The sequence below is a fragment of the Heterocephalus glaber genome, unplaced genomic scaffold (genome assembly GCF_053883595.1).
Source record: "Heterocephalus glaber isolate CG9 unplaced genomic scaffold, H.glaber_assembly_v1.0 deba00001509, whole genome shotgun sequence".
Classification (NCBI taxonomy): domain Eukaryota; kingdom Metazoa; phylum Chordata; class Mammalia; order Rodentia; family Bathyergidae; genus Heterocephalus; species Heterocephalus glaber.
In genome coordinates, this window is record NW_028258325.1 from 57633165 (window position 1) to 57658093 (window position 24929).

Genomic DNA, 24929 nt, shown 5'->3' on the forward strand with positions numbered 1-24929 from the left:
GCTCACATACTGTCTGTATTCTTGTAGAGAGACAGCTTTGGGCAGGCCTCCTTGAAGTGGGAGCCTAATGACAAAAAGAAGTAAGTCACACTAAGTCTGGAGGAGGAATCCATTAGCTTTTTAAATTTAGCTTTCTTCCTGATCACAGGCCTTGTTCTTCTCATAGAGCATTTACTTTATAAAACTTGCAATTATAAATTCTTTCTCTGTTTCTTTGAAGTGTGTGTTAATCTTTTAAGAACATTTGCCAATTTTAGAATCCTGGAAATTCCAGTTCCAAGGACCTGAAAGCAGTCTCATGAAAATGCAACTATCAAAGCAGGTGGCAGGCCACCCCTTGTACCTCCAGAGGATGGGAGCCTTGCTGGATATCGTTTTTCTTTAGGTAAAGCCAATTAGCATGCAGATAATCTAAGTTCTCTCTCTCGTCTCTGCCTTTAAAATTCTGCTACCTTTTGCTTCAGCAGTTAGGACTTAGTTCGGGCCTTTCCCTTCACTGCAATAGCACTGAATAAAGTCTGTGTAATGTTGTCCAGAGCTGTCTGTGTTTGCTAGCTTTGGGATAGGAACAACTGTAGTGTGTTTAGTGGAAGAGCAGTAGTTTCAGTGTGGATGTGCAGTTGTGAGTGAGAACCAGGGAGGGCATGAGATGAGCTCAGAGAGCGCCTTGAGGCTGGTTCAAGAAGGGCCCTGTGTATTAGAATAGAGTCTGGACTTTGTGGGAAGCTGTCGGAGGGCATCAAATGGGAATGGCACACTTTTCCATCCCATTTTGGTTACTATATGAAGATGAAATGTAGTTAAGTAGGAGCAAAAGCTGGAGATTAGACGGATTAGTACAGTGATCTAGATAGATTGCCTAGGGTTAAATTGTAGCTTTATTATTTATTAAATGTGTCACCTTTGCAAGATACTTAACTTATCTTGGCTTTAGTTTATTCAGCTGTAAAACGTGAAACTAATAAATACAAACTATATAGGATTTTAACTAAGTTAAATGAGCTCTAAGGAGATACAGATTAAGAGCATTAAAAATAAACCATAATTATTTAAAAATAAACCAAGAAAATAAAATATCACATGCTGTGCTTTTTAGTCATAAATGGATTCCAAATTATATTAACTTTCCTATATGTGTTTGTAGCTATTATTTTTTCCTTCTACACTTAGAAATCACTTCTGACTTATATGTCATTTCATCCTATTAAATAATGTTACTCTGGAAAGACATTTTTATGTTTATTTATTTTTTATGGACACTGAAAACAATTATATCATATTTATTTTAGTCATTGAGATTTTTATTACAAATACTAAAGAATTTATTTTATTTTTGTTATGGACTTAATTTACTTTAAGTACTTTATCGCTTCTCAGCCTTTTGGCTAAGATCAAGTGTAATTTAAGCACTTAATACTAGTCTTAAATATATTTAGGCATATTTTCTAATTGCATTTTAAAAATTACCTCGAGAAGGGGAGGGAAAATTTAGGATTACAGGCATTGATTTAATGCAACTCAAATCCAAATAGGTATATTTAAAAAATGTTGGCAGTTGTAACACATGCAAGTTGAGCTTTTGGGTAGAATTTCATGTAATTTTTGTCAAAGGCCTATAGAATTATTGCATTTCAAGAATGCTTTCCCCTGCAGGAATGGTTTACTAATCCATTTTGAAAGTTATTTTTTGTTCCTGCAGAAACTTTCCCTCCTCCAAATAGCACTAAAGAATAATTTAAAATATGATCTTAGTTTATGCTTCTGTGTTTATCTTATCCTGAGTTAGGTTAATACAGGGTGGTAAAGACAGTTATTATGCTTCTAGGTATAGAGAAGTGGATGGTTCTAGAGGCTTGAATCCATCCCTGACTATCTGAATTTATTTGCCTGCCTACCATTGAGAGAATATGAGAAAATCCCATACAAATGGAAAAATAAGATTACTAACAATTTAGCCAAATTGGGAAGGCAGCTAGTCTCAAGCCCACAGAAGCAATTTAATTTATAGAAGGGGCAAAGTTAAAGCAAGGAAACATGCATGTGTAGATTTAACCAGGCTTTGACTCACCAGAGGGGCCAGGAAATGCTGAAAATCTGGCTCTTTTGAAGCACTCTTGCAAAAGGCCTGGGAGTGGAAGTTTCTGTTCTCAGCATGAGGAAGCTGGAAATATAGCTTCATTTTTGAAAAAGAATCCTAATGTTTGAAGATTCATTTTAATCTCTTGGTTACACTAGGAAGCTTCTTAGCTCCAGCGTAGTATCAAGCACAGTACTTTATTTGTAACATTTTAATGGTTAATGATGCTTATAATAAATAGCAAAGGAAAAGATAACATGTTTAATGCACATAAGGGGGCCATAGTCCACTACATTGAGCTTGTTTAAAAAACAAATCATTAGGCCAGGGATTTAGCCCAGTGGTGGCGCTGCCTGCCTCACAAGCACAAGGTCCTGAGTATGATCCCTGGTACCAAAAAACCAAAACACAAAACAAATCATAAAATACTGAAGGAATCTCACTCCAGGGCAGAGCTATGTAGTGGCTTCCTTAGTTTCTAACCCACGCTTGCAGTTTTGCTCTCATCCAGACTCACACTGCATTCATCTAGGTAGCTATGTTTTTCTAGGATTTACAAACTAGAGATCTCCACTACCTAGGTTGTCTGCTTCAAAACTTTTTTTTTCCAGGACACATTAGCTAAGGGAAATCAATTATTTAATTGATTTCTCAATTATTCATAAGAACAGAAATCATATTTTATTCATATTAGAACTCATTATCATGCAACAGAGTCCAGCACAGTTTCTTGCCCATGAGTAAATAATGCATATTCTAAGCATTGAATCCATTAACTGTATTATAAGCTTACGAAGGGTTTATTCTGGGTATTATTTCCTGTTTGGTTTTCATGACATAGCACAATGAGGATATCACAGATGTCAAATAATTACTGAAAATTTAATGCTAACTGGGGCTTGGTGTTTGTTTCTTGGTGGCAAAAAATAATGTACTGCTTCACTCACTGACTCTGTTTCCTTTCTTTAGGAAGCTGGGTTTCTAGAGACATGCTGTTTTTTTCTTCTGTATAAACTTTTTTGATGTACTAGATTCCTGTCCATTTAAACTTATTTTTCTCCAGATTATTTATATTCAGTTTTCTGCTCCTCAGCATTATTTGGATAAATATCTTGGCTGCTTGACACAGCTGTGAAGTTTGATTTCTAGGGGGTCAGGATAGTGATGAGAAGTGAAGCCGATAGGTATAAACACACACACACACACACACACACACACACACACACACACACGGTGTGAGCTTTAGGAACTGCTGCAGCCTGCAGACCCACAGTTTCTGTCCATTGTTATGATGTGGGAATGTGAGCCCAGTATTATCACAGATTTTGATTCTTCAGTAATGTCTGAAATTTATTATTTTAATATGAAATGCCTCAATGTTTACATTTAATCAGTTTTTCAATTTTATGTGCAAGTCAAAAATACAAGTGTAAGCTAGACCATTTTGTGAATAGCTGTCTTATCTTACTTGTTCTTTTTTTAATTTTGAAATGATACTCCAATTTAGATTTGCTTTTTGACCTTGTACCTTCAAATCAAAAGAGAACCCTCATTTAACCTTCATCTGTTGCTCATAATCAGGTAGAAATCTTTGGTGTGGTTTAATAAATTTCTATCAGATTTTAGTTTTTTATATTTGAAGTGCTTGGGGTTTTAATACACCAAATTCAAACTTATTTCAACCTTTCAATTGTGTGCCAAGCAAAAAACATTCTGTTGAGTATGAGAAGTGGAGATGAAGGGCATAACTCTGTACCTCTCAAGTCTAATGTACATACCTTACTTGAACAACATGAGATTTGACATACTGTCTTCTTAGTTTGGATTCATGAAATGTTTTATTTACCTGTTAGAAAAAGTAAAATAAAAAATGATGTATTTTTTCCATACAAACACAAATAGTGTAGTATAATGAGGTAAGTAGCCATCATTCAGCTTGATCATTTATCAGCGTACAGCTAAGTATGTTTCATTTAAGTTCTCTATATCTTACAGGAATTAAATAATTCCTTAATATGAAACATTCCATGTTGAGATTTTTCTGGATTATTGGAAACAGCATGGTAGGAAAGACTTCATTTTTATTTTATTTTATTTTATTTTATTGGTACATTTTAGGTATACAGTATAATGACATTCATCATTGGAAATTTGCACCTTTACATAATCTCTCCTGGTTCTTATTTTTTCCCCATTCCCCTGCCCTCCCTTCAACCCCTCCATCCTTCCCTATTTACAAAGACTTTGTTTCCATTTTTTCATTCTCTCATATTAATTCCAATCAGACTATTCATTTTTAAGAGGTAAATTCACATACAGACATACTGAATATCAATGCAATAAAACTTAACAGAAATATCCTCAGAGGAGATGTTTCTATCTTTTTTCTTTTGCACAATGGCTGACTCCTATATTGCCTGGAGTATAATCTATTTTTCCTACTTTTTCAATAATATGTTCCTGACATATTTAAAATGTGATGCCTTAATTACTTTCTCATTGCTGACACATCATACTCAACACCCACAACTTAATGGAGGAAAGGTTTATTTTGGCTCACAGTTTGTAGAGGTTTTAGTCCATAGTCAGCTGGCTCAAAGATAGGGTGGCATGACAGAGGGGCATAGCAGAGGAGAAAGAGCTTGTGTCATGGCAGTGGGAAACAGAGACATGGATCAAGGAAAGATTGGGGAAGAGATAGATCTAGCTCACACCCCCAGTGACCCACCTCTGACCAGGCTGCACCTCCCAAATCACATTTAGCTATATGGATTAGTGCACTGCTGAGTATCATGCTCCCCATGATCAAATCACCTTATCAAATTGCCATGTCTGACTACATGAGGCTTTTGATATAAATCGTAACGTGGTGAGTAGAAATCTCTTAGAAAAATTTTATGTAAGAATCACTTTCTTGGGCTGGGGATTTAGCTCACAAGTGCAAGGTCCCAAGTTAGATCGCCGGTACCAAAAAAAAAAAAAAAAAAAAAGACTCACTTTCTCAATTGCCTCAATTGCTTTCTGCTCCACCTCTTTAATCTAAGGCATGGATTCTTACAGTAAGACCCGAACATATCACTAGACAATAAATGAACTCTCCATGGCTTTTGCTTTGACAGACGGACTTCATAAAAAGCAATTTGTTAGAAATGACAAAAGATTTAATTTATATTTTTTCCTCCTGCTCCAAAGCAATTGGGATGTGTTTATTTATGCAATAAATATCTTACGGAATGAAATCACGAGCAAGGTAGATAAGAATCATGTTTTCTTGGTGATTCATTAGAGGAAACCAATAAAACATACCAAGAAATAAATGGATGATAACTTGAGATAGTGCTAAGTGGTATGGAGAATATAAAATATGAGATGGAGTGACTCAAAGTAGAGTATTTAAGTGATCAAATAAAGTCCCTTTGAAGAGATGACATTTGAGTGAGACCTGAAAGATGCAAAGTTGACAATCAAGGAGAGAAGAGCACAGTTTTCTAGATGGAGATATCAGCAGGTATGAGCACCCATAAGAATGAGATTGGCATATTTGAGGGATAAAAGCAAAGCCATTGTGATTCAAGTCACATGAGCAAAGGAAAAGGTGTCTAAGTTGAATTTTCCCAGGTGGTTAGGGATGTGATTTTAGAGGGCCTTTGTAGGACATAGTAAGAAATTTGGATGTTATTTCTAAATTAGTGAATGCCAGAATCCTGAAAAGATGATAACTAAAATTCTAAGTTTTCTTTCAATTCCCATTCTAATGTATTTACCTCTCTGAGGTCCAACAGAATTGAGATTTGTGAAAAGTCAAGAAAGCAAGATGATCAACAGCTTTTTCTCCCTTGGGTCAGGTGAGAACCCTAAGATTAGTCTGAGAGCTGTGTACAAATAAAGAACCACACAGTCCTTTAGAAAAACTTGGCAAAGAGATGTTTTAGGCAAACCAGGAATAAAGTTGAAATTGGCTTTATATGAGGCTTTCCATGGCCTCATAAACACCAGGGGAGGACTGCAAAGGGGAAAGCAAAGCTTACTTGAACATGAGGCTAGGCTTATGCTGTGGGAAGAAACTGGGACCCAGAAGACTACCTTCTGGGGCTTAGCAATGGAGAGACAGAATGCTTGTTGACCCAATTCAGCTAGTAGAATTTAAAGACATCTTATTTTAATCTTCCAAGGCTACCTCCAGTAACATGAAAGTGGCCCCAATAAGCCAACAAAGAAATATTATAATGCAAATAAGGGAGTTGTGCAGACAGAGATGATATAAAATAGATTAAGTGCTCATCAAAACAATTACTTGAGGAAACATACCAACCTGAACAACAATGGCAAGAAAAACACACATAAGAATACTGAGACACAGGACCAAAAAAAAAAAAAAGGCTATAATGGTACCAAAAACAAAAATTGCAAAGATTAAAAAATTAAATATTGAATGGTTCAATTTAGAAAGATGATTATCATTTTTGAAATTAAATTTGTGGCCTGAAAGGCTAAAAGGAATAAATATTTTAAAAATATATCAAATTAAATAATAATGACATACTTTTATCAAAAAGTGTGAGAGCACGCTTGTTGGTGGAGATGGGTTTCCTAAGGATCAAGCAAGAACCTGAAGTGAGTCTGAGAGGCTTGTGCAAAGAACACAGCAGCCCGGGAGAAGAGGGTACACAAATATGCTAATGGTGCCAATGTGGGTTATTTTAACTTTTTGAAAAGCAACTTGTCAGCCTTTCTTTAAATTAAAATCCTCATTTGATTTGGAAATCTTAGAAAACATACTTGTCAAATTAAAAAAATGAGGATGTAGCTGGGGATTTAGCTCAGTGGTTTTGCCGCCTGCTGTGCAAGCGCAAGGATCCAAGTTCTATCCCCGGTACAGGAAAGAAAAAAAAAAATGAGGATGTAGTAGAGGAATTTTTTTGCAATTTTGATTATTAAACAAATCCTGCAAACAGGGAAAGAATTGAAAATGTTATGCCACATCCATACTAAAAAATATTTTAAAATCATTGAAAAGAATGCGTTAGACTTTTATATGGCCATAGGGGAATTTTTATGAGGCATTACCAAGAAAAATAATTTTTATGGAACTGCATAATGAACCATTATAGTGACAAAGATATACCTATATCTTTTTATGTTTGTATTTATGTTAATACAGTTAAGGAGGGAAATAAGGAAAGATATGCATTGTGTTGTTAATATGAGTTATTTGAAGGTGGAGTCTGAGGATATGTGTAAAGGGAGAGGGGGATTGGGAAAAGACAAGCAAAAAAAGTCTTTATAAAAGTCTGTTTTATGTGATTTGATATTTCTTTAGTTTTATATTTACTTTTTATTGTTATATTTATATAAATATGACAAAAATTAAAAGAATTTTAAGCAGGTGTATGATGTGATTTGATTTTCATTTTAAAATCATTTAGTTATTGTGTAGAGATCAAATCATGGGAAGATTAGAGTGGAAGCAAAGAAACAAGTTAGGAGGTGACTGTAGGCATTTGGAAGAGTTGGTAACAACTGCAGTTAAGGAGAGAAGTGTATATATAAAAGTTATATTTAGGTGGTAGAATCAATAGAATGTGCACATTTGTCACTTGTGCAGATTATTCCTTTGCTAGCTTTTTTTTTGCATTTTAACTGTTATTGTTTATTACTGTTTTGGCTACATTCTCTACAATTTCAGCAGCGTCTTAAAGAGACAATGTGTCTATGTACAGTGAAAAAACAAAATGGCTTTCAACATCAGAGATAAAAGCCACAGTTTAAATGTATAATATTAAGGGGATTCTGTGGGAGGTGTAGCTTCTGGTTTTCTGCAACATGGGCAACTTACATGTAAGTATCAGCATTATTAATGTGACAATAAAGAAAAAATCCTTACAGGAATGAAACACAGCATCCTGAAAAATACTGATTTCTACCATAAAAGGCAGTTAGGAAGTATTCACATTTTAACAAATTTGTACAAACCACAAGAAACTTGTTTGTGGGACCATCATCTCACCTTGATGATAAGAACCTTTCTAGAAATGTTGAATAACCATGAGCAGTTTATAAATCTAATATCTATGTGGTCCACAGCCCTAGAACTCAGGAAACTGACTTAAAGAACTCAATACGGCCCACATGGATCATTTTTACATGCCTTGATTATTAGTGAGTGCCCAATATCTCTTTTAATATTTCCCTATGATGTATAGTCAACTTGCACCTTCAAAGGTCATTTAATTTTTTAGCAAAAGAAGCAACGTCATTTAGCAGCAATTAAAGAACATTCAAGAAGACTTAAAAACTACAATATCCAATTAGAAAAGCCATATTTTAAAACATTTGTACCCTTTGCTAGCTTTTTATGTTGAGCAAATGGACTGATTTTGGTGTTTTTATTGAGATGGATAAGACTGTGGAAGCAAAAGATTTTTGGGATGAAGAATGAGAGTTTTATTTTTGGAGCTATCAATGTAGATGGCATTCAATTAGTGGGTTTGAATATGGTAGTATAGAGGGAAGCTAGTGAGAGAAAAGAGAAGAGAAGCAAGGGGGAGAAGTGGGGCATACAAGCGTGATGCTGGATGGTACAGTGGTGGCTGACAGTGTTTAGAGATTTGCAGAGAATAAGTACCAACCAAGGCAACTGGGAGAAACATCTAGTTAAGAGGAAGAAAATGTGGAGAGGGAAATGCTATAGAACCAAGAGAAGAAAAGTTTGCAGGAATGATGTTGAGAAGTTCAAAGAAGATCATTAGATCTGGCAGCAGCAAGGTCTTTGGTGACCCCCACAAAAGTAGTTCAATGGAGTGAATAGAAATGGACACAAGCTGGACTGAATTAAAATGAGAATATGAGAAGAAGTGAATACAGCAAGGTTATCCAACTTAATTTTTTTTTGTTAAGAAAAAATGAGAATGATGCTAGAGGAGAACAAAGACCCACACAAGATGTTTTTAAAGATGACTGAGTGAACTCACTAATGATATATCTGAAAAAAAGACCATGAAATAATGTATTGCATTCTATGAGAGCAATGTTATTATTGTGTTGTATTTCCTATGGGAAAGAAAAGTTGTATGGGAAAGATAAAATAATGTAGTTATTTAGAAGCTCAGAATAATTCCAATGTTAATTCACATAGGTCCAAGAAATGATGCCTATTCCATAAATCTACTTTTTTTCTCTAAAATGTTCATCATTTTTAATTTATTTCTCTTAGTACCCCTCCCCCTCAATTATGTCTTTTTTTTCTTTATTCAAATATTATTTGAATATGTTCAGCACTGACTAGTTTCCATCCTTGAGGAGATAATTGGGACAATAAGGTATAGGGTGGATACTTACAGCTATAAAGACAAGGCAGAATGAGATTATGGAGATTATGTCTGTTGGTGTTTGGAGGGAGGAGGTGCCATCTTGAATTGAAATGATTAGAATTAACATAATACAATTGATAATAAAAGATTCATGGAATTGAAAAATCTATAAAGGATCTTAAAATAATCTATCCAGCTCAATTCTTCAAATACATAAATAGAGTTGTGGCCATGCTAATTACTTATATTCAGCCCATGATTTGCCAAGGCCACAAGTAATATTACTGCTTATATTTTTCAGATGTCTAGCCAATTGACTCAATACTACTTATTGAATTAGAAATACCATCTTTATTATATACTAATGAATCATAATGAATTTTTAGATTAATTTGAACTGGATTGATTAATTAAAATAACTAGTCTTCCCTTATACAAGCATATATTTTCTTCCCATTTATTTTTTATATTGTTCAATAAGGTTTTATAGTTTTATTCATTCAGCTTTTGTGAAATCTGTTTCATTTTTTTTGTTTCATAGTTTTTGTGGCCGTTCAACATTTAAAATAGAAACTAAAACTAAATAAAATAAAAACTTTAGTATTTTGTTATTTTTGGTGATTAATCTTAATATTGCTTTTTATAAGGTTTTTACAAAACTCTACTATTGCTTCTAGTAATATGTCAATCAAATTTCTGGGGTAGTTTGAACATATAGTCACATTGTAAATAAAGCTTTCCCCCATTTTGAATATATGCATATTACATCCTTTTCTTATTACATTGATATTCCTCTGGATAGAACCTTAGATTCAGTCTTTTAATTTATAGTATCTTATTTTTCTCTTGAAATAATGAAGCTCATTAATTAATTATCCACATCTGGTTTTCTTAATCTTTTTTGATTCTGATTTTAGGAGCTTCTGTTGGGAAAACTCACTTTAGAGAGGTCCATTTTTACCTGTGTGGGATTATGAACTTGTAAGTAATTGTGGAGCTGAGATTTTACTCTTAATTAGATTTCTAGTTTAATTATCTAGAGCGACTAACTCTTTTAGCCTATTAATGGCATTATGTTGGTTGTTGTAAGGCACATTACAATGTCATTTGATTTTAGTTTTTTTTTATTCTGTCATTTCAATAAGGTTGGAGGAGAGTAAAGGACAGATATTAATTTTGAAACAACAATCTTACCTTGAAAGTTGAAGTACAACTGCTTTAAAGGAATATGTAATAAAATTTGGTAATTGATTAAATCATGAAGAAAAATGAGACAAACTTGACTTTAAAATCTAATGGGAGGGTGAGTGGGGAATGGGAATGGTGTGAGCTGAGACTAGAGTAAGAGGCTGGAGCAAGGACCAAATGGAAGACTACTAAATGATGCTGTTACTTTTGAAAATAAGCTTCAATATGAATGTAGATGCATAACATCTAATAGTTGTCTAGTAAAAGTGTGAAGAGACTGATAATGTACAACTAGTTTTGATATTGTTGGTCTCCAAATCAAAATACTGCTGAACTTGTAAGGCTTTTGCTAGTTGTTCTCTTTTCCAAAGACTAATTATGGTCTGTTCTAATGTCCTCAAATTATTTATAACTTTCTACATCGTATTCACCTTCAAAACTTTACAGTTCAAAAGATCAACACATTCCTTAAATAATACCAAGACCTGTAGTTTTTATACTAAATAATAACTTTATGCTAAAGGTATTCCAAGACACCATAAAGTAAAGTTACGGGAATTTGTTAAGTAACACTCCCAGAATATCTATTTTTTCCCCAGGGGTACAGTCCCTTATCAGATTCTCTAGATACAGAATTGTCTGATATTTGACCTGTAATCCAAATGCGAAGTCTCAAGATTCCACTTGGGATTATTATTATTATTATTTTTTTCCCCATTAACTTTATTGGTACATTTTCGGTATAAAATACAGTTACATTCATCATTGGGATCTTGTACCATTACGTAAGTCTCTTGGTTCTTACTTTTTTTCCTCTTCCCTTGCCCTCCCTTCACCCCCTCCACCCTTCCCTATTTGCAAAGACTTTGTTTCCATTTTTTTCCTCTTCTCATATTTTTTCCTTTCCCTTTTTTCCCTTCCCCTACCCCTCCCAATTCCCCTGCTCTTTTAGACCTTTTCTTCCTGTTACACAATATCAGTTATATATTTTTTAAATTACAATATTAAGCTCTAGGAGACATTACCACAAATTTTACAGAATTTAAAAGGATATAGAAAGCATACTACAAAAATCTTTTTTGAAATAAATTTGACAACTTCTAAGAAGTATCTTGGAAGACAAATTAATGAAACTAACTCTGGAGGAAATATAAAACTTGAATAGCACCTATTAAAGAAAGTATATTCCTAGCTTGAAAACCTACCTATATGACAACAGCAGGCTCATATACATTTTAACTGATAAATTATATCAAACAATTACAGTAGATAAAAGAAGGAACACTTCTCCCGTCATTTTAGGAACTCAACATTGTGCTAATCCTAAAATTGGATAAAGATAATAGAAGAAAAATGTATGAACATAGAAATTTGTTTAACAAAACAAGCTATTAGAAGTCAGATCTGGCAGTATGTAGAAAGTGGTTTTGTTATAGGAATGGCAGTGTTGGTTCAGCATTGGAAGATCCACCCCCAAAAGTCATCATTTTAACAGAGGAAAGGAAAAAGCCATATGATCCTGTCACTAGTTGGAGAAAAAGCATTGGACTAAATTCTACAGCTGTTCATGGTAAAAGCTATCAGGAGACTAGAAGTAGAATAGAAACTTCTCAACAAATTAAAGACATGTACTCCGTACTTCCAGCGAGAACGCCTTGTATGAATGGAGACAATACAATGCTTTCTCCTTAAGGTGGGGAACAAGGGCAGATATGCTTACTCTTTATCTGTCCATTAAACTTTGAAACCTAGTCCCTACCAAAATAGTCTGGCAATAAAATGACACAACTAGGATAAGATTGGCATGGCAGAAGCAAAATCTTTATATGTAGATGAAATGATCATCTACAGAGAAAATACTAAGAAATCTCTAGGAGTCCCTAGAACTTGTACTTGAATTTAGCAGGATTAGAAAACACAAGGTATATATAAAAATTCAGGTCTGTGTATAGTTGCTATAAATGAAGAATTGGATATTGAAATTTAAAAGTTATGTATGAGTACAATGGACCCAGAAAGGCCAAAAACAAAAACAAAAACAAAAACAAAAACAGTGTTGGAAGATGTTTAGTACCTAATTTTAAGACTTCTTCTAAAGCTACAGTAATCAAGGCAGTGTTGGTGTAAAGAAAGACATATAGATTATTTGAATAAAACAGAGAATCTAGAAATAGAACCACACATATATGGTCCACTGAGTTTTGAAAGATTATTTAACATTAGCATTTTATAGAATATAAACTTGATTCAAGAGCCAAGGAAGAGATAGTGTCTTCAGCAAACGGCACTAGAACATCTGGTATCTGTATATAAAAAATTAATGTCAACCCTTTTTTTCCATACATGAAAATAACTTGAAGGGATCTATGAACCTAAATAAGAAAGCCTAAAAGTATAAAACTTTAAGAAGAAATTATAAGGGAAAATATTTATGAATTCAGGGTAGGCAAGAACTACCTAGGATACAAAAAACATGATGTATAAAAGAAAAACTTGATAAGTGAGATCCCATCAAAATTTAGAACTTTAAATGACATCATTAAAATGAAAAGTAGTCCTTAAACAGGCCATATTTACCATGCATATAACCTATGAGCAGAATATATAAAGAATTCTTAGAGCTCATTGATAGACAACCCAATTAAAAAGTAGACATATGAAGATGATAAATAGTAAGTATAGCACAAGGAATGGTGTGCAACTCTAGAATCAGAAAAATACTAATCAGTACAATAACAAGATTGAATTATACACTCATTAGGGAGATGAAGTCAAAAGTTTTAAAAGCCTTGTCATGACTTTTTCTTTTTGTTGGATTCTCCCCCTTTGCGTTCAATTTGTCACTCTCAATGGATTCATTCTGCTGGGTTTCCTGGGGTTGTGATCCTCATTGTCTTTTCCTAGGGTATTGTCTAAAATTTTTTGGAGTGCCGGTTTGATATTCATGAAGTTCCTGAGGTGCTCTTTATCATGAAAGTATCTTATTTCTCCATCAATTTTGAAAGATAGTTTTGCAGGATACATCAATCTGGGTTGGAGGCTGTTTTCCTTTAGGGCTTGAAATACATCACTCCAAGCTCTTCTTGCCTTGAGGGTTTGCACTGAGAAGTCTGCTGTGATTCTGTTGGGCTTTCCTTTGTATGTGATTTGTTTCTTTTCTCTCACTGCTTGTAGAATTTTATTCTTCTGTTGGATTTCTGGAATCCTAACTATTATGTGCTTATGTGTAGATTTTTTTTGATTTAGGCTAGCTGGAGTCCTATATGCCTCACTTATCTGTATGTCAAGTTCTTTTCCCCTGCTTGGGAAATTTTCTGCTGTCACTTCTGTGAAGAGTTTTTTTATGTCATCTGAACTCTTTCCTCTTTCTTCATTGACTCCAATCAGTCTTTTGCTGTTCTTCTTTGCAACGTCTAGCAGCTGCTGGATTGATTTCTCATGATCCCTTACAATTTTAAAGCAGTTTTTCTTTTCCTCCTCACTAATTGCATTCTTATCTTCTATATGTGAAATTCTATCCTCACATTGGTTCATTCTGTTGCACAGACTTTCAATGGAGTTTTTAATCTCCTGGAAATCTGTTTGTATCTGTTTTATGGATTCCATTTGTTTCCTATGTTGGGATTCCATCATATTCCTCAGATCCTCTATTTTTTTTTATCTGTGTCCTCTCTAGATTTATTAATCATGCCTTGCACCATGAGCAAAATCTTTGCTGTTATCTGAGTAATTATTTCTGATTTCACTTTTCCCAGATCCTCTTTTGTTGCCAGTTCAGAGAGTCCAGGTGCTTGAGTATCAGAGTGTTCCATGTCGTTTCCCTTTGGGGTTGCTGTAGGTGATCCAGAAGTCTGTTTTTGAGGCTTGTTTATGTGTCTTCTCATTTCCACGGGGGGGAGGGGTGCTTTTGGCGCCCACGCGGCTCACCTTCTCTGCCCCAGGAGCTTGGGATGGCAGCAGGGGAGCTTCCTTCCAGGTGCTGGAACTGGCTCAGCTTCTCTGCCCTAGGAGCCTGGGATGGAGGTGGGGATCTTCCTTCTGGGTGCTGGGACTGGCTGAGCTTCACTGCCCTAGGAGCTGGGATGGAGGTGGGGAGCTTCCTTCTGGGTGCTGGGACCCGCTGAGCTTCATTGCCCTAGGAGCCTGGGATGGCGGTGGGTGAGCTTCCTCCCACTTGGGATTATTGGACAAGGCCTCGAGCAGAGATTTCAGAACTACTTAATTTCTCAAAATAATAAAGAAGATTGAAAATTCAAATGACACACGTATCACAACTCCAAATCTTGCTCTTGATTATCATGTAGATCTAGATTGTTTTTCTTGCTCATATTCTTCATGTCACCACATTCTCCTCTCCTTCCTCCCTAAAGTAACATGCACAAAATGCCACCCAATCCATCAGTTGTGCAAATGTGAGGAGGGAGGCTCTGGATGGTGTCAGTGGAGACCTTGAAAATGAGCCCACGGATGGACTTATTATCTGAAAAATTACACTCAAATATTGATGATATTAAATTTGTCATACTTTTTATTATCTTTTAAAATGATATATTTGTAATTCTGATGAATCCAGTAGATAATCTGTCATTTGATAGGGGTTTCCAAAGACATATACCCCAGCAGATTCAGCTCGTAGAAACTTTGTTATTTGACGAATGCCCTGGTTTTTTTATTGACCTAAGATGCCCTTTACTCTTGACACTCCAGTAATATATATATATGAAAACTTAGGTGGCCTCCTTGGAATGGGTGATGTTAAGGGCCCTGTACATATTAGTTATCATGTTGGGTATCTATAGACCAATACATTTATACAGCATAAACTATATTGAATTTGTTAGACATTTTGGAATATTTGACTAGCCATGTGACATTATGTAATGTGAACTGTGCTCATGATTTTATATCTGTGTGCTCTTTAATTAAAGGACAAAAAGTCATAGAGTGGGAGTATACAGGAAAGTATGACTGACTTTAGGTAAATTAACTTTTAGTTCTTCTGTTTGTTCATATGAAAAATGAGGATGCTGTGAAGATTAAATATTAAAATGTAAAATGTTTAGACCATACTGAAAATTATTAATTATTGTGGTTAAAGCCTTGCCCTTCTCCTAGAATTTAGAATTTCTCTTTAGAATTTATATTCAATTTAATTAGTGCTGTATCTATTGAAAGGATGGAAAAAAGAAAAGAAAAAAGAAAGAAGGCATAGAGATTTCTTCAATTGCACACCTGCAAACCACATGTCAAAACTATGGACATGTTTCCTATAAGGACTATTCTTTTTAGTTAAAAATTGCCATTTATAGTAAGATAGAGTCTCTTTTGATCCAATTTTTTTCTCTATTTAGGGTAAATCATCACAAGAATTATATAGTGGATATCAGAATAAAAAAAATAGGCTGTATGTATCATAATAATTACTACCAAGTTTGTCTAATGATTCACAACTCCATTTGATTCATTTTATTACCACCAGTGATGTACTTATGAATATTTCTGTATGTGGTAATAACTATGATACATGAAGCATCATTGTACTCAATGAAAACAGAAAGGCATGTAAAAGCATGTGACATAAGTAAATAAAAAAAGTGCGAGAAATATCTGTTGCTTGTTTTCAAGCAGGTAAGTTGGAAACTAGGAATGAGGGCTGCCAGAAGGGTCTAAAGTAAAATGTAAGGATTCGTGTTTGATTGACCAGGAAGATGGGATCATTAACCAGAATATTCATCATGTAGTGAAAATATGCTAATTTATTTGAATTAATTGGTCTGAATTTATAGCACAAAGGATGATTTCTTAGTGGGGGTATATCTATTTTATTGTTTTAGAGTTATATGTTAACTCTGTCACATATGTAAGAGTATTCATGACATACCCATTTTAGACTATTCATGTTTAGATATCATTTTTAAGGACATATAGAACAACAGGACTTACTAAATCATACTTCACCCTGTATTTAATTTTAATATGTACATCCACCCTATTGTATAGGCATTTGTGATCTCATTTTTAGTTGAAGAAACTGAGGTGTGGGGAAGTTCAGTGAGCTAAGGTCATACAGCTGGTAAACAGCTTTTAGAACAAGAGTGTTGAACCCAAAGCTTTTTCTTAATCAGTGTAATAATGCTTTCTTGTTATTTCCTTTTTTATTCTTCATAAAACTAAACGAAAGGTCGGATTTTTTTATCTCCATTTTTCTAACTCCTAAATCTTAATAGATTTAATTTATTGCATTTTAAATATTAATTGACCATCTCTCGTGACAGGCATTTTATATGTGTTCTGGAAATGTAGAACTTCTTCAGTATTTTTCTCCACACTTGTTTTCTAACTGACTTTCTGAAAGGAGTGACTGTCTTATTCTACAACTGAGGTAACAGAAAGGGGTTGTTTCCAACTTCAAAGGTAACTGCTGGAAACTTAATGTTTAAAGGACAATACACAGAAAAGAATATCAACTTACCAAAGATACGATTTTTTTATTTAGGTCCATGTATTCTTGTGAATATGGCTTTGCAAATTTGCTGTTGTAGTCAATGTTGTTGACTTTAAAGCTTATGTGATAGTAGAAAGGTATCTTTTCTGAGAATGAGAGAAAAGAAGACATATTGTCACACTAATCACTATGTGACCATTTTTATTCCATGGAAGTCCTGTGAAATAGAATATGCAGAGGAAATTTCAGGTTACTTGGTATTTAGACAGTCTTGATGCTTGGTGGTTATTGAAATTACTTTGATGAAGGAATATTAATGAAATTCTAACCTTACTAAAAATGTATTTAAAAATCTAAATGTAAAACTTTAATGTTCCAGCTTTCAAGCTGGGCAATCTGGAAACAGATATGTTATTATGAAAAGAAATTACATTGCAAGATAGTAATTATCTTAGTCTTTGTGATAACCACAGATTAAATAGAAAAATGAGTAAAGCTCATAAAGGATGTATTGTTTATGATACCTAGGAAATTAAAATGAGTAAAGGAAAAGGTGAAATGAGGCATAATTTGTAAGTACTGCACACTATATAAACAGAACAAAGAAATAAAACTTTACATTTGGAAAAGCAAAGCTAAGAAAATAGGATGAGGGCTAGGTTGGATTGTACTGTTTGAATACATTTAAATTAGTAGAGATTGAAATATCTTCTCTTACAAATTTTTCAGGTCCCTTTATATACCTCTACTCTGTGGAATAAAGGAGGAGGGGAGAGGGAGAAAGAGAAAGAAAGGTAAGGGAAGAAAAGAGAAGAAAAAAGGAGAGAGGAAGAAGAAAAGAGAAAGTAGAAGTAAGAAATTTTGCAATGTTCTGAGAAAATTCTTCATCTCAGTGGCTGTAGTTAATCATTCAGAATCATCTATGTCCTTTCACAAATACAAATAAAGTAACTGTAAATGGAACAAAATACTATTTGGGGGATTAAGTTGGCAAAGATTACCAAAACAAAGAAAAATTTGAAGGACAATTTGGTAATATAATCAAAATCCTGAAATATATTCTTGTCTGTGCATTTAATAATTTTCCTTTCAGAATTTATTTTATGTCTAATGAGTAGCACACAAATATATGAAAACCTTTAAAAAATAACACCAGAAATTATAATCTCAGATCTTAAACTAGTAAATTAATTAAATTGTTGCCTACTTATGTATTAACCACTAAAATGTGTCATCACTAAAATCATGTTTCAGTGTCAGAGAATGTATTTAAAAAAATTCCAAAAAGTATAATTTTTGTTGTTACATATTTCTTTGCACAAATACTACATGACTTATATTATTAGAAATATCAGAGTTTTGACATTAGATTGTGAGATGAGGAACATGGAAGTGGGATTAGGTAATGGTAGCTTCTGGGAGCTACCCAGTGAATTTTAAACACTACTGAGTAGTAAAGCATTCTGCAGCTCCTATTCTATTTGTGCACCCAGCACTGTGCTAGAAGGATGGAGATAAGTTGAATGCTGTTACTGGCATCCAGAAGAACTAGCACACTGTCCTAATTACCTTCAGCTATAACCTAGACTATGAGCAGAAAAAAATTAGATCACTTTTAAGTGTTATTCCAAAAAGAGTTGTATTTTAAAATAATCTAGGTCACACTGCGGGCAGGGGTTCAGCACTCTCAGAGGATTTAGATCCTTACATTTTTATTTATTTAATTTCTTTTAAACATTTTAATTTTTATTAGTATATGTTTTCAGTATATAATGATTATAAAATACTTTAAAATAATCTACAATCATTGTTCAAGGAAATGGATTTCCTTTCTAAAAGGAAGCCAATTGACCTACGGTATGAGCAATATTGTTTTCATTTTTAATTTGCATGAATCCTTTTCTTTTTGTGGTTATTTAGACTCATACATATGTGTGGGCTTATAATTAACTAATCACAGTGTCAGCACATTTGTCCCTGCATGGTTGCATATCTTGCTGCTTCTCACACAGGCTGATTTATTTACTCAGATTTGGGTTCTGTGACAGCCAGTCACCCTATTCTTGCTGCACTGATCTCAGGAGATGGACATTTTGCATACCTTCAGCTTGGTCAGGCCTTCTGCTGTTACTTACAGTTAAGATTTGTTTAAAGTAGTTTTCCAGGTCAAGTTCTCCCAAATGAGCCTCAAATGAGTCAAAAGCTGGCTCTTTAAAAAGTCTGTTAGTGTTACTATTGAAGTTGGCTCTGAAGAGGCAGTCCAAGAGGAGTTAACTCACATATTATTCTGGCCCTCAGTTATAAAGTGAGAAAGAAAGCGAATACATTTGAATTGCAGAAGGTATTGTTCGATGCTTGGACTCTGATGCTTTTGCTTTCATTTTATACTTTGTGAATGTAAAGCTGCTATAGGGGTGTTAAGAGTCTCTTTTAGAATTAGCACAGAAATATTTTGAAATATTGTCTTAAAATGGAACAGAAAGTTAGCAAGAAAGATTTTTTCCATGCATATCTAGAAACTTTTCAGGCAATCTCATCTGTCAATTTCCTTACCAATTCTTCACTAACTAACCTACTGCAATGTAATAACTTCCTGGGGAAGAAACTATGTTTTTTTTTTTTTTTTGTACCGGGGATTGAACTCAGGACCTTGTGCTTGCGAGGCAGGTGGCAGCACCACTGAGCTAAATCCCCGGGTATGTATTATTTCTTGCTCTCCTTTCTTCTCTCTTCCTGTGTTGACGTAATCTGTTATTTTTAACTGAGCAGCTGCGATTCTAATATAAAAAGCACATTTTCAAACTATGGCTTATGGGCCAAATCTGGTCTGTTTTGAGGTAGCCCATAACCAAAGAGTGTTTTTTTCATTTTGAAAAGTTGAAAAAAAATCAAAAGAAGAATAATGTTTGGTGAAATGTAAAATTATGTGACATTCAAATTTTATTTCTCATAAATATTTATTGGAAAACAGCTGTACTCATTTATTTACATAATGTCTATGGATACTTGGCAACAGTAGAACTGAGTACTTTTGTTAGAGATTGTAATGGCCCACAGAGGAAAATATATACTTACTGACCTCTTAAGATAAAAATGTACTGATCCTGATCTAGATGATGTATGCTTTTAGTGCAAGGACTAGGATAACACTGTAGCTTTTCTCCATTGCTGTTATATCCTTGTGAAGCATCTAGCTTGATACCTGCCTTAGGTATGAGAGTAGTCACCCATTTATTGCTTGTTGATTTCAATCTGTGTAATGAGTCATCGTTTAGGGTAATCTGAAGCAAAGAAAGGTAGATGTCCAAGGGTAAAAATCTGTGTTGTGCTCTGGTTTGTTCAACTATCATTCTGCAACTAATTACAGGCCCAAGTGAAAGAATAGTGATTGTGAAGAGATGGCTCATTGTCTTAGGGTTTGGAGTCTAGGGTGGTGAACTAAAAAATGTGTAAGGAATATAAAAAGCAGCATTCAAAAGAGGAGCATTATGAAGCTGCTCTATATTCTGACATTCACACTGCCCTTTCCTCTCATAGCTGGAGATGTCTTGACTACAGTTTCTTGTCATGGACAAATACATCTCTATTCCAGCTTGAGCTTACTCTTCCTTGGCATGTAGGCAGCTGCAGACATCTACTACTACTTCAACTTCAGCTTTGATTACTCCTCCAGGTGGCCTCTCGGATGGAGCTGGGTGGGCTATTTGTGGTCCGTAGGAAAAATTATGTAGGGAATGTCATTAAAAAAAGGAGCATTACAGTGGTACTTCAGTTCATTAATTTAACTCTTTCATGATTCTGGAAAAGGTGGCCACATTTGTGTTTGTTTGGGAAAGATGGCCATGGTCATATTTGGCACCTGATACAGAGTTTTCAAACAAAAACAAAATTTTGCCAAATGCTTCTGTCTGAGAAACAAATTGTTTGCAAACAAAAGTATTTGTGAACCAAGGTATCACTATATAAGGCTACCTCTGTATCTTTTTTTTCCTTTTCTCATCTTTATTACTTTCCCTTCTTTCCCCTAGCCCTCCCACTTCCCTTCACCTTTGGACCTTTTCTTCCTATTTCACATTATCAATTACACATTTTGATCCTTATTTACACTTTCAGTTTCTCACATCAGAGAAACTATTCGATATTTACACGTGTTATATTTATTTCACTTAAGCGTAGCTTTTGAAATTTGAATTCTCAAACTGCTCATGGATATCACTTCCCCTCACATTGCTGAGGAAGCAAGCAGCAAGCTCTTGCCTTGAGTCAGACCCCAGCCTTCAGTGTTACCCAATCTGCAAGGGTCTTCTTGGGTCATATTGATCTTATTTATTTGTTTAGTTAGTTTTTTGAGATAGGGTCTCAATATATAGCCCAGGCTAGTCTTGAACTCACTATGTAGCCCAGATTAGCCTCAGCCTCCTGAGTGCCAGACATGTGCCACCATGCCTGACAGATCTCTTTTAGACGTTCACCTCTCACCTTGATGTGAAGGGAGAAACACCATCCGCTCTTCACATATCAGATGGTGATCGTAGTGTGAAAAAATTATAACACATTTCTCTTCAAAGATATCCTTTTCAATATATTTTTTTCTCATGTTTCTGGCACCTTTACACCCTTGATGAAAAGGGCAGTTTCTGTTTCTATCCCTTGAATGAGCACTTCTTATTCAAAGTTTTATGAGCAGAGACTATGATGATACCTCGTGGTTTGGCATTAGTAACAGGTATGTAGTGATCATGCTGCACAATTGATGTGACTGTGGAAGACTGAGTAGGGACAATGAAGGGGAGACAGCTGCATACCTGAGTTCCCTAAGGGGTTGCCTCTGCACTCATGGTGCACACCCTTCTCTATTTCCATCCATGTCAGTGTTCTTTCCCTCTTATGCTGAAGTGGATGTTGACTTGGCTAGCCATACTCTTTAATAGGTAGTCATTTTCTTCAGGAAATATTACTATCCTTTCAAGCAGTCATTCCCAAACTGTGAGCCAAGAATTATATAAGATGAGGGCATTGTGGCAGCAGAAGATGATTCCAAGGAAAGGTATGTATATATATGCCAAACATTGTTCTTGTACATTTAATAAACAATGATTCTTGCACATCTTCATATTATTGATTTTCAAGCATAGGTCAATGTAATTAAATACAAGATAGTTTAAAAATATTATTTCACTAACAGTTCTTGTTAGTCTTTACATATTTTCTTGTTTAACAAATAACATTTTTTGTAAAAATGGAGAAAAATTTTTTCTTATAAAAATGTCATATAAAATAATAATACTGCATGTTTTCACTTATATATGATGATAAAAAATTTGATCACACAGAAGCAGAGAGAAGACCGGTGCTTGTTAGAGCCTAGGAAGAATGGGGTTTGGGGAGTATTAGGCAGAGGAAAGCCTATACCTAAACATAGTTAGATAGGAGAAATAAATTCTATTGTTCTATAGCATAGTAAGATGACTTTATTTTACATTTATATATTTTAAGAACAACTGGAGGAGAAGAATTTGAAGAGTCATAAAACAAAGAAATAGTAAATATTTAAGGTGATGAAAATGATCATTATCTTGATCATTAACTATTGTATTCATATGTCAAATTATCACACACCAGGTGGGCCCTGTAAATATGTATAATTAAAAATAAGTATGAATGGAAAAAGAATGTCCTGGCCATTTAAAAGACTAGGAAAAATGAGTTAAATAGTAAAAATAAGAAACAGATAACTTGGCATGAAGAGATGCTGTTAAGAAAAATTAAATCCAGTGCTCCCATATTGCTTTGTATTTGTGCGAAGTATGTGAGGAAAAATAAGTACAGCTTGGTTTTTGCTTTCACCCCTAAATATTAGAGAATAGTCTATTTTAAGGTGACTTTTATAAGAAAAAAATATTGTATAGTGAAAAATATAGCCTTTAGAGTAAGAAATTTTACTTTTGGAGTAAGAAATCACAGTCTAAGATTTTATATTTATTTGTTAACGGATTTATTATCTCCTTAATGTTAAATTCAAAAAAGGTAGGACCTGTGTCTACCTTATTCTTCAATGTATTCCCAGCATCTAAATCTTTGTAAGGGGATAAAAAAAAAACCATGAAAGAATATCAAATCACTGATTTTAGGGTACCCTAATTTAATGGTTGCTAAAGAACAAAGTTTGAAGAAAAATTTTTTTAAAGAAGATGAAAATGTTTAGTACTTTGTGATGAGGGTATCATAGGTACATACATAGATCAAAACCCATTAAGGTATGTTTGCTAAACATGCATTTGGTTATGCATATGTCAATTATACCTCAATAAAGCTTTAGAAATAAGAACAAAGACTGCAGTAAGTATTTGTGACCATAAAAATAGTCTTTTCTGGTTTCTTTCCTTCTTCAATTCTCAAAATTCCTAATTTTGTCAAGGTAGAATCAACAAATCTGTATGACTAGAAAGAAATATAAAGAGTTCTTACCATAGGTGACAAAATAGACAATGAGTCCAATGATGACTGCTGCTGTCACCATCATTAAGACACCCAGGGTAATCTTTCCACACCTTGTGAGCTTCATTTTTGTTTTTGACTCTGTTCTTCTGAGCAAAAAGGACAGGAAAGTAAGTGTCAGTATAAGCCTGATATAAAACTCTCAGAAATAAATGTGTTATGTACATGTCTCAATTCCCCCCCAAGGAATGTAAATATTATATGCTGCAAACATGTACTAAGAATAAATACATTTTATCATACACACAAAAGAAACCAGTATGAATTTGATGTTAAGTATGAAAGCATATTATTTACATTTATTTTAGACCCAGTGGACTACTTTGCTTGGGAAATGGACTTTGGAAATAGTGAATATAGTATTTAACATGTTTATTTTTCAACATAGATGGGTAATAATGGAAATACGAGGCCAATATTCATTCATTTAGAAAATATTTGTAGATTTCTACTATGTAGTAGGTACTACTCTAGGAATAAAAATCTTTCCTTATGGAGCTTACATTGTACTGAATGGAGATAGGCAATAAACAAAACCATAATTAATAAAATACATCACTGATAAAAGGCATTAGGTAGGATAGGAAAAGGGTAGAACTGGACAGAAAAGATCAGAAATGCAAGGGTGTATGTGAGGTGAAGGGGCGGCAAGAGGCTGAGAAGGGAAAATCTGAGCAGACTTACACCAGTGAGGGCATTATCCATGCAGCTATCTGGAATATCCCAGAAAGAGAGAGCAACTTAATGAAGGCCTCGAGAAGAGAACGAGAGACTAGGGGAGTGGGAAGAAGAAGTAAAAAAGAGCAGAGATGTGTTGAGTCCACATACCAACTCCCCATGGTGGGTGCAATTATGTACTGCAAGCATGTACTAATAAAAACCTTTTTAAAACAAAGGCTCTGTGGGCCTTGTGATTAATGAAAAATTTTAAAAATTGTTATCTCTATGAGTAAAATGGTAGCATTCAGTGGCTTTTAGCAAAGCATTGTGATGATCTGCCTTTGTGTATTAATAACTTTGGCTGCTGTGAAGAAAAAAAATTGTGGAGGACTAAAGTAGAAGCAGCATGACAAGATAGAAAATAATGATAGTAATCCAAGGAGAAGATCCAAAGGATACAGAGAAGAAATGGCCTGTGAAATAGGAGGAAAGCAAAGGCAAAGTGGTATCCTGGAAGCCAATAGAAGCATGTCAGTGATGAGTAGGGAATCGCCTATGTCAGATGATAGTTCAAATATGATAAGCAAATGAGCACTGACACCACTAGATTAGCATTTAGAGGTCATTAGTGATCTTCAAATACAAGTTTTAGGAGTGGAAAGGGCATGGGATCAGTTAGAGATAGATTAAGACTAAATGGAATTGGAAAAACTAGAGTCAGTGACTAATGAACTCTTTAAAAAGAGTTTGC

The 24929-nt window shown here is 34.4% G+C and overlaps 1 protein-coding gene and 1 pseudogene across 1 annotated transcript in view; one reads left to right on the forward strand and one right to left on the reverse strand.

Annotated features, from left to right (window-relative positions):
* The window catches only part of LOC101703973 (transmembrane protease serine 11C-like), a 50373-nt gene extending 26016 nt beyond the window's left edge, over positions 1 to 24357 (reverse strand). The window contains 4 exon segments of the mRNA XM_087187145.1: positions 3856 to 3923; positions 17048 to 17166; positions 23489 to 23646; positions 24347 to 24357. Of these exon segments, the coding sequence (XP_087043271.1) occupies positions 3856 to 3923; positions 17048 to 17166; positions 23489 to 23646; positions 24347 to 24357 (356 nt within the window).
* LOC147825185 (U2 spliceosomal RNA) lies at positions 1366 to 1472 on the forward strand (annotated as a pseudogene).
* Positions 24358 to 24929: the final 572 nt, after the last annotated feature.